Source organism: Onychostoma macrolepis, chromosome 05 (assembly GCF_012432095.1).
Source record: "Onychostoma macrolepis isolate SWU-2019 chromosome 05, ASM1243209v1, whole genome shotgun sequence".
NCBI lineage: Eukaryota > Metazoa > Chordata > Actinopteri > Cypriniformes > Cyprinidae > Onychostoma > Onychostoma macrolepis.
This window is the reverse complement of record NC_081159.1, coordinates 29,812,622-29,825,869: the sequence shown is the minus strand read 5'-3', so window position 1 is coordinate 29,825,869 and position 13,248 is coordinate 29,812,622. Positions and strand designations below refer to the sequence as shown.

The 13,248-nt window shown below is 35.1% G+C and overlaps 2 protein-coding genes across 4 annotated transcripts in view; both read left to right on the top strand.

Moving 5' to 3' along the window:
* taf6 (TAF6 RNA polymerase II, TATA box binding protein (TBP)-associated factor) overlaps positions 1-6,296 on the top strand; it is a 111,889-nt gene extending 105,593 nt beyond the window's left edge. For both annotated transcript variants that reach the window (XM_058776696.1, XM_058776694.1), the window contains exons 13-15: positions 3,190-3,363; positions 3,493-3,684; positions 5,288-6,296. In XM_058776696.1, coding sequence (XP_058632679.1) covers positions 3,190-3,363; positions 3,493-3,684; positions 5,288-5,578 — 657 coding nt within the window. In that variant the 3' untranslated portion in view covers positions 5,579-6,296. The remainder of the gene's footprint in view (positions 1-3,189; positions 3,364-3,492; positions 3,685-5,287) is intronic.
* A 1,091-nt stretch (positions 6,297-7,387) lies between these two features.
* On the top strand, positions 7,388-11,877 carry LOC131541136 (transmembrane protein 272-like). 2 transcript variants are annotated; one of them, XM_058776699.1, is made up of 5 exons: positions 7,388-7,544; positions 10,183-10,266; positions 10,376-10,426; positions 10,522-10,728; positions 11,326-11,877. In XM_058776699.1, the coding sequence occupies exons 2-5, from the start codon at positions 10,203-10,205 to the stop codon at positions 11,520-11,522; spliced, it is 519 nt and encodes a 172-aa protein (XP_058632682.1). In that variant the 5' UTR covers positions 7,388-7,544; positions 10,183-10,202; the 3' UTR covers positions 11,523-11,877. The 2 variants fall into 2 exon arrangements, with proteins under 2 accessions (XP_058632682.1, XP_058632684.1); XM_058776701.1 differs by lacking the exon at positions 7,388-7,544 and adding an exon at positions 7,615-7,649.
* Positions 11,878-13,248: the final 1,371 nt, after the last annotated feature.

The following is a 13,248-nucleotide window of genomic DNA, read 5'->3' as shown; positions in this document are numbered from 1 at the left end:
CAAACCAATAAAACAGTTCATTCATGGGGATGAACACAGAAACTAGCCTCATTATAAACCTCTTTTTAAATGGATGTAAACTTATCTATAGTCTCTTAAGGCTATAATACACTACACGATTCCCCAACAGATTTACAGTCTGGAGAAGTTGATGCTAGTTGCCAAAGATCAGAGCCAGTCTGCAGATTTGAGTTGACAGAATCCATAGAAAATTCGATTAACTTAACTTAAAGTGACAACCATCAGTTAATATTTAAAGTCTATTTATGAAGTATTTATATAGACATTCAGAGTGGAAGAGCTTAAAGAAAGTACACTGAGCTTAATTGGAGCAGCAACAATTTTTAATACATTTAATGTAATATGTATTAAAATGACAGGATTTTTGCTAAATAAATAGTATAGGTCATGTATTAAGTTCATACATATTTTAATATGAACAACTATTATTAACAATATCTATGAAATTATACTTTTTCTTATTGATGTCACACCGAAGCTGTGTGATTTTCATAGTAGTGCACCCTTTAAGCTCACCTTAATATAATATAAAATCTTTAAAAATTACAGCACTGTAAAACGACAGACCAGCAATTAACTGTCAATTTATAATATTATGGATGTAAAAGTACAAGCCAGTAATGCCTGTGAAGTAATATATTAGCATAGCACACAATTTTATACAGCTAGTCAGCTAACTGTGTTCTGTAGCTTCTGCGCTATGTTGCTAAAGCTATCTTTTGGATCTAATGTAATTATTTCCCACATCCAAGTTCCAGGTTGCAATATGCAAAAGTCTGAACATTAATCTCTTAATTTTACAATAAGTAGTGAAACTTACCCAAAATAAAGGCTTAAACATCTAAAAAAAAAAAAAAAAATTTAAGGGCTCCTCTTTCGGTAAAAGTTTTTAGACGGCTTTCAAAATGGCCGCCAGACAGTGTGAACACATGGATACTCATATCTCAGTGTGAAATGATCTGATTGACTTGATATTATAGGAGGTATATAGTAACAAGCATATCAGTTGGTTAAGTAGGATAATAAATTATTTTTTCTTTGTATAATCTGATCTCAAAAATGGAAGTGTGCTTAATGGGTACATGAGCTTAATAGGTACGTTTACCCTATAACATTTTTCATACAGACTAAACATACAGGAATTAAGAAAAAAAGTCACCTACAGCTTGGATGGTCTAAGGGTCAGTAAAATAACAGCAAATTTTTACTTTTGGGTGAACTATCTCTTTAAAGCTCCAGTTGACAAACATTACATCTGTAATACAACTGCAAAATTCAGTTTAAAATTTGCTTAATGAACTAAGAAAAGAAAGACTAAAATAAGAAAAACTAAACAAGCTAAACAAAATGTTAGCAAACAAACATTTACAAATATTAGTACAGTTCACAATTACATCTTTAAAATGAGGCAGAAGTAAAAAAATAAATAAATAAATTTAACCAGGTGTTACAGTATATAAAATCAAGTCAACTCACCTTTATTTATATAGCGCTTTACACAATACCGATTGTGTCAAAGCACCTTTACAGAGTCAAACAGGAAAATAGTTTGTCAATAATGCAAGAGTCATTTTTCCAGTTAAAGTCAGTTCATTGGTGATTCAGCTCTCTTCCAATAATGTCTGTGCAATCAGCCAAGTGTCCCCAAATAAGCAAGCCAAAGGCGGCAGTGGCAAGGACCTACTAGGGTTGGGTATCGTTTGGGTTTTTTTCGATACCGGTGCCAAATCGATACTTTTAAAACGGTGCCTGAACCCCTACTTAAAAATAATTTTAAAAAATAAATAAAAATTACCAATTAATAATTGGATTGGCCATTAGCACTAAACACATGATGTCTTTTTTATTCATACTGGATGCCAGAGATCGCCCTCGCACAAAAAATCCACATATACAGTCACAGAAGTAGCGGAACTCATGAAGCTCCAGGAAATCCCCAATATGGACAAATGCATTGCTATGGATCATGTAACTGAGTAAACAAGATATAAACATTTTGAATGATAAAACAAATACAATAAACACTCAACTACGACAATGTATAGTTTATCTGTGTTATTCAAGCCATCTTGGACTTGTATTATTAGAGCTTTCCGACTTGAGTTCACATGCATTTTCTCAGTCGGGAAATAATTTTTCACGTGAGGTGCCGGCGATGATGCTTTTTATGTTCGTTTTGGAGAAACAAAGGACAAATATTTCAATCGATCGCTCAGGCATGGCACCGAAATCTGCGTTCTGATTCGGTTCTAGTACATACCGGTTACATAGGTAGTGGTGCCATATTAGTACTGGGTTTCGGTACCCAACCCTAGGACCGATGACAAACTTCTCTTCCGAAACGCCATTCACGAGACCAGAAACGCCGTGTAACGTTAATCCGCCCCGTTTGAAAAGAGCAACATTTCACCGTGGCTTCTGGCTTGTTGTTAGTCACGTTTAATGTCGTCTTTTTACTTCACGGGACAATTGCAAAAGTTTCACACGCAAAAACAACAAGATAATTTTCTGTTTTGCTTACATGTATACACCCTTTGCTTAAAACAAATGCTTGAAAGATAGATTCATTGTTATTCTTAATTTAAAAGCACAACAATAAAACAGTAAGCTACAATGACAAACTAGCTTACATAACGTTTATTAACAAAAAAAAATAAGACGAGGCGTGGCATACTTCACATTCTGTTTTATGTATTGACTGATGAATTACAGAATGTTTAGCAAACACTGAGAAATCAAATAAATAAATCAAAAGCGAGCCTCCGTAGCGTAACATGAGGTAAACAGCCAAGATAACAGGCTTTTCAAAATGAAAAAAAATGTGGCAAGTATAAACCAGGCTCTACACCCAAAGAACTCGCTTCACGTGATCAGTGAAATGTGGTTCCTGCTTCACTATAATGTGGCTCTGCAGCGCTGTATGGAGCAAAGCAGATGCTTTGGAGCAGCGCAGACCATGCAATCACACAAATGCCACGTCATATTTTAACTCTCACATTCTCAAAAAATCGTTGCATATGCAACCATTTTGGTCGCAGTCTAGAGCCCTGATTATTATTATTATTATATAGCCTAGTTGTATTGAATAGGGTTTTCCTATTTTTTTGTTCTTAGCTGGTAATGTGCATGATTTATTGACAACATGATTCTCTCTCATTTTGTGTTTAGAAACACTGTGCAAGTGTGGTTGCTAAAACTAGACCGCTTCCAGATGTGGTGGATCAGTATAGGGCAGATTATGGTTATCTTGGCACCATGCTCTGTTCACATGTGGTGAAGGCCCGTGCACAGGCAGCTTTCCAGGCCCAAACTGTTAACAGAACCACACTCACTATCACACAGGTGAGCAAATCTGAAATAAATCTTTTGTCAAGTTGATCTGAATCATAACCAGTAGTTATTTTCGAAAAATAATACCTTGGTAACATTGTTTAAATCAAACCTAAATTCTCAATCTGTCTCTCTTTGCAGCCACGCCCAACTCTGTCCATGTCTCAGAGTGGATTGTCAGCATCAAGTGGTTCACGCGCACCCAGCATTATTAAAGTACCCAGTTCACTCACCCTCATGTCCACTCGCCCTGGAACACCCACCCAGCCTTCACCTCCAGCAACCAAATATATAGTCATGGCAACAAGTGCAGGAGCTGCATCCACTCAGCAGGTAAATTTTAAGTGAGTTTGTGTCGTGGTATTTTAGCAATGCTGAAAAAGCCAAAAAATAGATAAAAAATAATGAATCGGTTCACTTCAAGCAGAATCAGTAGATTTCTGTTCTTGCGTTCCTTAGTAAACATTACGGTTCTGAAAACAGTTTGATTTAGAAAAATATTACTAAAATTAAATTTAGCCTATACTTTATAAAAATGTATATACAGACCTGCACATATTTTCACACAAAAATGACATAAAACATAGTAATTAAGCTTTAACACTTAATGCATAACATCGTAAAAACAACCAAATTTTACTTGCATTAGGCTTGCTGCGGTAGTCAGTGTTACACCAGTGTTCGGCCATGCACAAATTACATTACTTGCCCACCACCCTCATTGTCATTTGGCTTTTTTCTAGAAATAAAAACTATTTAGTTCAATTGGACAACAGATGCTATAGTTACAAACTGAAAGTACTCCATACAGCATAAGCTGCAGAGTCACAGCACAGTGCAGCAGATTTAATTCATCTTGTGATGAGAGTAAGGAGAAATGACTGACCAGGCCATGGCAGAGGATTAGGTGCGTAACAGATCCAGAGCATAATTGACAAATCTTATCTTGTAAATTGTGCAGTACTATACACACCCTATATACATAGTGCGCTCCTTATACACAGAGTGTGTGTGATTTGCGCATTCAAAAGCAATTTCAATACCAATATTTCAATATTTATAGCAGCTCCCTGATGCATGTAAATTATATACAAATTATATACAACATAATTTCTGATTTAGATACAATACATGCCCAGGAGTTTCTTTACGTAATTACATTGTAAGAATTAGGTGGCTCACATTACTACAGAAGCTCAACAACATAGATAGCTTTTGCTTCATGTCGCTAAACTTAACGTTTCTAAACATGTTAGCTTAAGGCTTATTCTAAATATTTAATATTTATATTAAATATTTATAATGTTAAATTAAATATTTTGTTATTTAAGATATAAAGTTTGTCTTGGCGAAGGCTGGTAAAGATGACTTGCCTATGATGTCAGAGATGGTCTTATTATTGGTATTATCTACTGCGTGAGCAAATTAAACTGCCAAATTAAATTATAAAACTAACAAAATAAAATGATAAAAAAAAATGTTAACTGGTTAATGCAATTTTCAAATAAGTGTTTCTATTCAGAATGATTAAACTTGATTTAGTTTTTGTTTATGTTCCTGTTAAAATTTTGTTAATTTCCAGTTTTTGTTTTCATTCCATGAACCGGTTCAAAGTCCTGTTTTTGAGCAAATCTTACAAAGAAATGGTCAGGACTTTTTTTGCCTCAAAAATCAAAAGAAAACAATGTAATTAAACTTTACCTAAATAATTAAAGGGAAAAATAGAAAGCCAAACTATATACTTTAATCTATTTTTTTTATTTTATTTTTTTTAGTTTGTATTTTTCATGACAGTTAAACTCATTTTAAGCAAGAACCCAGAACACCTTAGATATGGCAAAGCAATGCCCTGAAACCACCCAAAATAACAGCATTGTGGCAGTGAGTTTTTGATCTATATATCTGTTGTAACTGTAGACATAAACTCTTCTTTCAGGTAATCACTCTCAGCTCCTCCCAGTCTGGATCTCCTGTCACAAGTACAGTCCCCAGCACCCCCACATCTTTACAGCCACTCGTCAAACTGGAGTCTGGAAACACAGGTGCTGTGAGTGGCTCACGCCCTCTTCAGAAATACATTGTGGTGTCTTTGCCTTCATCCTCTTCCTCACTGGAGAACAAGGGCTCAGGTGTCCTCCCATCCTCTACCTCACCTATCAGCATGGAGTCGGCTGTCAAGCTGGAACGTTCGGAATCACCGGCTGCAAACACACAATCGCCACATTGAAACACACACTTGCTTGCACCACCAAGATACAGAAGAACAATAAATGTAGCTTGAGACTCGTAATAGTGCTTACACAGCACTTTCAGACAAACTGACATGCATGCTTAGAATTAGCAAAGCGAGCAAATAGCTATGCATACTATGACCATAAGACTCACTCACATATATTGACACTGTGTACATAGAGTATATATCCAGTATGTCAAAACATCAATCAATCATGTATACACACAAATACTGTGTGTATGTGTGTGTGTGTGTGTATATATATATATATATATATATATATATATATATATATATATATATATATATATATATATATAGCCATTGTGGCTGCAAGCACAGAGAAGCTGTATCAATGACAGCCATACACACATCACAGGAAAATACAGGATGGAAATTGATTGTGTGGGTGTGTGTGTGTAAGTTAGCTCAAGTCTTCAGGGTTCAGCTCTAGCCATGTTTCATTAATGAACATAAGGATATGGTTGTATTTATAATTGGAAAAGGAATGATAGATGTGGAATGTGTGGGTAGAAAAAAAGATAAGTGGGTCCATCACTGTCTAATTTACATTTGTATACTTAAGCACATGTTCGCTTCATGGGTGAAAACTGGGCATTTATAGGGTTTAATGAAAAATGTAACTGATTTACTATTTCGTGTTAATTTTGTATCTTCTATAATAAAGATGTTTTTTTTTGTTTTTTTTTAATATGGTTGTCATTTTTATTTTCCCCATAAGCTGTAGCTTTCAGTTTTCGGATGTCACATGTGCTTTCAACAGCTGTAGAAACCGTAGTTTTCAGATGTCACATGATTTGGCTATAGCAAATTATTTATTTTTCCCCCGAAAACAAAACATGGTATTTGTTAAGTACAATGGTAGCCTGAACACGTTTAGAAGCTAGTAAAAATGTCTAAAATATGCCGCAAACCGTGAATTATCCAACCGGAGCTCCTAGACTAAATTGTTGTAAACAGCACCATACTGTTTATAGGGTCGGCCAATCTGACATTGTCCGTTAAAGTTAACTTGTTTAAATAACAATCGCGGTCCTGCACAGTGAGTGACCTTACATATGCAGGTAAAATCGGATTTTCTCCAGCCATTGTTAAAAAAAAAAACAAGGTAAACTAAATTTATAGCTAGCGTTAGTGAAGCGGTCAGTGGAATTTTTCTGCCTCCACCTAAGCCCCGCCCACAGAAAAAACGTCACAATGTTTAATAACAGAAAAAGGGTCTATAGCACTAGCTACTGTTGCAGCTGTTGTTATAGCAACAAAAGACGCACTCAGCTGCTATTTGTAACCAAAACGCTGCCAGCCTTTTATTTGAATAAAAAGCGCTCTTCAAAAAAAGACGCCAAGTGTGAACGCCCTGCACAGTTAAAAAAAATAATAATAATGGGGATGGGTGTGCTTGGGGAAGCATGAAAATTCTAAGTGAGAAAAAACGATTAAACAAATTGTCTTTTCAGAGTTGTAAATGTAACGTAGATATAAAAATCATAATAAAGAAATAGAGAAACGGAAATAAAAGTACAGCATTGTCACTGAAATACAAATTTTCATGCTTGGTGTATATATATATATATATATATATATATATATATATATATATATATATATGTGTGTGTGTGTGTGTGTGTATTCAAGCAATATTGATATATAATTTAAATATGCGATCATATAATTTCTTATGAACAAACGTAGCTCGCATTTAGTCATTTTATGTCTAACATGTAAACTTTTGTGTTGAAATTCAGTTTCTCAACGTGATCTCTACCGTATGTTTTGGGGTTTTAACGTGATCTATGCTTGTCAAATAAACGCAAACTGAACGATCCCTCCCCCGATGAGTGCTACTTGTACACGGTAGTAAGGCCACAGTTTCCGTATGTTACTTCATATCTCTGAATTATAATAGCAACCCGTGTTTCTGGAGTTTTTTCGAAATTTGGTAAGTATATTAAGTATTTCTCTCAACTTCGCTGAATGTTGCTGTTCCGTCAGCTGTTTTTCAGTCATTAAACTTCGGACCGCGTCTCGGGTCGGGTGAAAGAAAGTACGTAAATTGTGAATTTGAACTCACTACAGTGTAAAATTTTGTTCATGCGCGAGATTAAGTTGCCGTTTCCGCGTTCACGCATGATTTTTAAAACTTTAACAGAAACGAAAAAAGACCCGCGATCTACCATAAACTAGCAGCCCGGGTACAGTGGTTCTGTTTCATGCTACGTTCGTTTGCTTAGATTGCTGAACGTATTTCTTCAGTTGATTGTCTGGCTAAAATAGTTTTGAAGGTTTTAAAGCTCTTTTGTTGCTCCTAAAAAGAACTTTGTGATTTTTAACTTTGCCCATGTGTGTGTTAGGCTGAAGATCTTATTGCACAATTTGACTGGTGATTGTTAATTAAATATTGATATATAGTTGCTCGTTAAATCAAAAGCTAAAAGAATTTATTCTATTTTTTAACATCAGAAGCATTTCACTTTTATACTCTTACTGATTTAGCTTTACTAGTTCGTGAGCTTCTTCGGGTGCTTTCTGTTTTGTTTTACAAACACCATGTTTTCTAACAGGCTCGGAGTGCTGTAAGCACTGGTAGGCTACGGGTGTGTCTGTGAGTGATTCTGCCATTGGATTTTCTCCGAGGTCAAGAGGAGATGATTTTTTTTTAGATGTTGTGCCATTATACAGTACCTTTAAGTATGCTGCCATGTTACATGAAAATGACTAATACTATCCGATACATCGCTGCAACAAAATTATTTTGGTACTGGTGAATCTGTATTGAGAAACACAATTTAAAATCTGCATAAAATCAAAAGACTTTGGTAACACACATCACTATTCCTGTGATTAACAATTAATCCGTGCCATTTAATCCACATGAGAAAAAATAAATAAATGTGAAAACTTCCTCCAAGCTGCTTCTTTGGAATAGAGAATTAGTGCCCGCCCACAGTGGTCCCGGAAGTATTTTTTCTAAACCAATCCAACCAGCTATTAGGTGGATCACATTACAAACTTTTATATTAAGCAGAAACAGTAGACTATTTGAAAATCAGACAGAAAGTCAAGGAGTACAATTCCAATGTAATTTTTACTTCTTGAACCACACTGTGCGCTAAATTCAAGCTCCGCCCTCTATTTTTCTTTTCTCTTTTCTTTTCACAAAAAGATGAGTGTACAAACTATTGATTCATTAATCAAAAACTATATTCATTAATTTTTTTTAATTTTTATTTTTTTATTTTTTTTGAATGCTTGGATACAGACTATTTCTGTTCATGCTGTTTTTTTTGTTTGTTTGTTTGTTTGTTTGTTTGTAAAATTTTTAGCAAAACTATTCAACTTGAATATAATATTGTTTCCTTCAAATGGAATTTTCCGTATCCAACCAGAAAATCTTTGTGTGTACATAATTACATAACAGATAGATCATTCTTTTGTTGTTGTTGTTGTTGAACAAAAATCACAAGAATAATCAATATCTAAACAAAATCGAAACACATTTTTAGCTGGATATGTACCATGTAAAATTAAATGTAACCGCTTTTAATTTATTATTTAAACAGTATATTTCACAAATACACCAAACTTTATTCCAATTTAAATTTCTGAATACATAGGCCTAGGTCCACAATAAGCTTTTATGAGTAGCTGTGCCACCTGTTGTAATATTCCTAATATGTTTATTAGTACAATTAAATTTAAGAATCAGTGTCTTCTAGAAATATGCTGTCTTTAACATATATTGCTTCAGAAGTATCACTTCCACAGGCTCTTACAAAATGTATAACTTGTTGGGGTGTGGCATCAAATACGGTAGCATATACTCTTTTGGCGTAACTGGTAATCTAAATTAATCCAAGAATTTAGAATTCGGGAAGTTAATAAATTACTGTCCCTCTTTTTTTTTCTTATTCAACAATGTTCCACTCTAAAATACATCACAATACTGATGTCAGTCACAACATCTGGTTGATTTTAACGGAGAGACTGGAGCTCCTTTTTCCAATTGGCAGGCTCCCTTTGTACAGGATATCTTTCAAAGTTGAAGTTCATTTGACAAAAAACATTTATTCATCCTGCAACATCATCAAATGTAGAGGACACTTAAGTCATGCATATTAGATAAGTCTCGATGTCCATCATAATGATGTCTCAAAATATTCTGTAAATAAATATAATAAAAACTTTCCAAATGTTCTTGTAAAATGCATCTGTACATAATACATTCATGTGCATTTATATAAATATAAAGGTGTTATTAATTGAATTAATATAAACTGGGTGATAATTGTTATGATAGATGTCTTTTATCTTTAACTGTAATCATGATAGTTGCATTCCAGCTGTTGCGTCTCTCACACTTTAAACCTTCACTTAAAAAGTTACTGAATGTTTCCATTGCTATTGACTAGGAAAGTAGTTGTCAGCAAAATCTGAATTTATATTTACTTTTTTTTTTCTGAAGACATAACTCAGAACCTCATAATTACTGAGCTTTAGCTCTTGTCATCTAGCCACATTTTCCCCTGGAAAATAAAAATTAACAGTAAGCTATTTTTTATCTTTCCTATTTTTGTCAGGTCAGAGTGAAGTAAAGAGAATGGAGGACAGAAGTTTATTGCAGAATATTCGCAGACCTCCCAAACTCAGCACACCTGTTTTAAGTACTCGCAGTTACTCTGTTGTTCTGTATGAGTGTAATATATTGTGACAATTCATTCAATTATTACAGAAGTACAATAAAAAACTGCTTTAATTGTCTCTGTTTCACAGTAATCTCCAAACTCATTGTGACCGCCCTGCCCATTGCACAGGTATCAATTGGTACGTGTCTTTATTTTATCAGGTCTTTATAAACCCAAGTTAATTTTGGCAATATTTTGGGGAAACAAGTCTATTATCTCCCTTCTTTGTCATAGGTGCAATATATCTGCATGACTGTCCAAAGCAGCCCTATATCCCCATCTATCTGCTAGTGTCAGGTGTGTTTGCACTAGTGCTAGGCCTGTTGTCCTGCCTGCCATGCACTCAGGAGCCAGAAGATGGCACCCAGTCTCCTCTGAGCAGTCTCTGCACCGCCTGGAATTCACTGGTGTCTCTCTTTCTCTTCTGCTGGTTTATCGCTGGTAAGAGATGTTTTAGCAACTTGACATAAAATTCCAATTATGTAGCTTTTACAGTTAAGTTTGAATTAGTGTACATGTTTTTATGTCAACAAATGAATTCAAAGGGATAAAAAACTAAATTCAACTGCTCATATATAAACACATTTCTTAATTTGAAGGTACTCTTAAGTATTTTTTGTTTGATATGACACTGGTTTTGGGTTTGTACTAGTTAGTATAAAATTTATTTGGACTGTTTATCGCATTGAATATTTGAATGATATGCAAGAATTTTGTTTGTGAAAGTTTTTTTAATATACAAGATATTAGTCAAACTTCACTCCCACATCAAGCATTGCCATTTTTGGAATATCCTGCTCACAGGCTTATTGGTCAATCATGATTAACTTGTTCTGGAATCAGTTAAGTAGAGTAGTATTCTGCTTGTCAAGCGATTACAGCATGGCGACCACCCTTATGTATAATAAAACTGCTTTCTTGGCCACTGATTTGACTGGTCTTCAATAAACAGTTTAAACAGAAGTACAGTGCTGTCCATTTCCAGGTTAAGTTTTTCAATAAATTATTTGTGCCTCTTCACCCTTCTCTCCAATACAGGTAATGTTTGGATCTACTCTATTTACCAGCCTAGTTACAACACTGGGACCGATTATTGCAATAAGACATTGTACCTTTTTGCTTTCTGGACCACCACATTGGTCTATATATTGCTGGGCATCACCTTCCTGGGGGGATGCTGTATGTTATTCTGCTTGTGTTTGTGTGGAAGGAGTGGAAATGTGGATGACGTATGATTGACAAGGCCAGCAGTCACTGATGTTACTAATAATAACACTGTTGGGCACTTTTGTAGTTTCAGGCCTGCTTATTCTTCCTTTTGCCCTTATTTGATGTAGTGCCACTTACTAGGTGTGTTATGAGCTTTTGCACCATTGATGAGTGGCGTTACGTTGTTAAGTAACTCTATAAGTTCCTGTGTGTAAATGTATCTGTATATGTATCTGTATTGTTGATCAACCGAGTCAGATGTCAGTTTATTGACTGGACTAGTTTAATTTCTTTATAATGGCATGTGTCAGATTTTGCCTTTGAGAATGTTGTGCAATGTGAAAAGACAAAAAATATAAATAAATTGAAATTATATATATATTTCTTGGGTGTTTAATTTTTATTTAAAGTATATGTTTTATTTTATTTTTATCATCTTGAAATTATTATGAATTCTAGTTTTAAAATGTTATGCCAGTGACACTATGAATTACTGTAGGTGTGGATCAACACATTAGTCTGTGCTTATTACAGTCTGTGGTTGATGTTGTGCAACAAAGGTTTTGCTGCCTAAAATAGTTTTTAAATGATAAAACAAAAGCCATGTTTTCTGCAAATATAAGGATTCATGAATACAAAATATTATATATATATATATATATATTACTTTTAGTCATTTAGCAGATGTTTTTATCCAAAGCGACTTACAAATGAGGACAATGGAAGCAATCAAAAGAACAATTTTATTTATATATATATATATATATATATATATATATTATTCTGTGTATATTATGTTGTCAATGAGTTAAATCTCCTGTTTGTTAGATGGTAAAGAAAGATTTATGTAACTGACGTAGGCCAGTAAGAGCTGTTGCATGTAAACCTCACTCCCCTGATCTCAAAATGAGGCACTCTAACGATTTACACTAGAGGCCATGGCCTTTAGCCTCCTTGTTAGAGCGCCCGCCTCCTGTGCCCGAGACCCACTCGGAACAACAATGAGGTATGGCGGTACAGACCCAGGGGGCGTTACACTGGTGCCGTGACCCGGATGGGAGTGAGGTTTAGGGGGGTGAGTGTAACCGGCGTAGGCCAGTAAGAGCTCTTGCGTGTAAACCTCACTCCCCTGATCTCAAAATGAGGAGCTCTAGCAACTGACGCTAGAGGCTGTGGCCTTCAGCCTCCTTTCCCAGATAGCAAATTGGTTGTGGGCCTTATCTGGTTGAATTCAGGCGGTTGTTGACCTCCGTGAAGTTGGCCCCCTACCCATCACAAAACGTCGCAAAAATAGTCTCAGTCGTTTGTGCTGGTTTGTGCTGGTAAAAGTTTCGTTTGTGCTGCTTTGGTTTTTTAATTATTAGACATGACATTATAGGCGATGACGTCACCAGCCCCCCACATGCTCCAAAATCACCAAAAATATCGTTAGTGCTGGTTTGTGCATATAGAAGTTTCGTTTGTGCTGCTTTTTATTTTGCTTTTATTTAGCATTTTATTTTGGGTTCCTCGTTTACTCAATTTCTTACCAAATTGTTGGATTCTAGTGATGTTTTAATAGAACAACAACTGTTCATCACTGTTTTTTTGTAGTCGTTGTGGTGTTTATTAAAAGCATCTCAATATTCATCTGCTGTCGGACTCTTTTTCTGTCACTTTCTCTCACTTAAAATAGTATCTGTGCAATCAAATCGGCGATAATCGCTAGAAATTAAGTGTCCCCAACTACAGTTATACAGTTACAAACTCGAA

Excerpts from the sequence above, each read along its gene's own strand:
- LOC131541136 (XM_058776699.1), top strand. The coding sequence starts at position 10,203 with ATGGAGGACAGAAGTTTATTGCAGAATATTCGCAGACCTCCCAAACTC. Across the intron at positions 10,267-10,375 it reads ACTCAGCACACCTGTTTTAA|TAATCTCCAAACTCATTGTG; the intron begins GTACTCGCAGTT and ends TCTGTTTCACAG. Across the intron at positions 10,729-11,325 it reads CTTCTGCTGGTTTATCGCTG|GTAATGTTTGGATCTACTCT; the intron begins GTAAGAGATGTT and ends TCTCCAATACAG.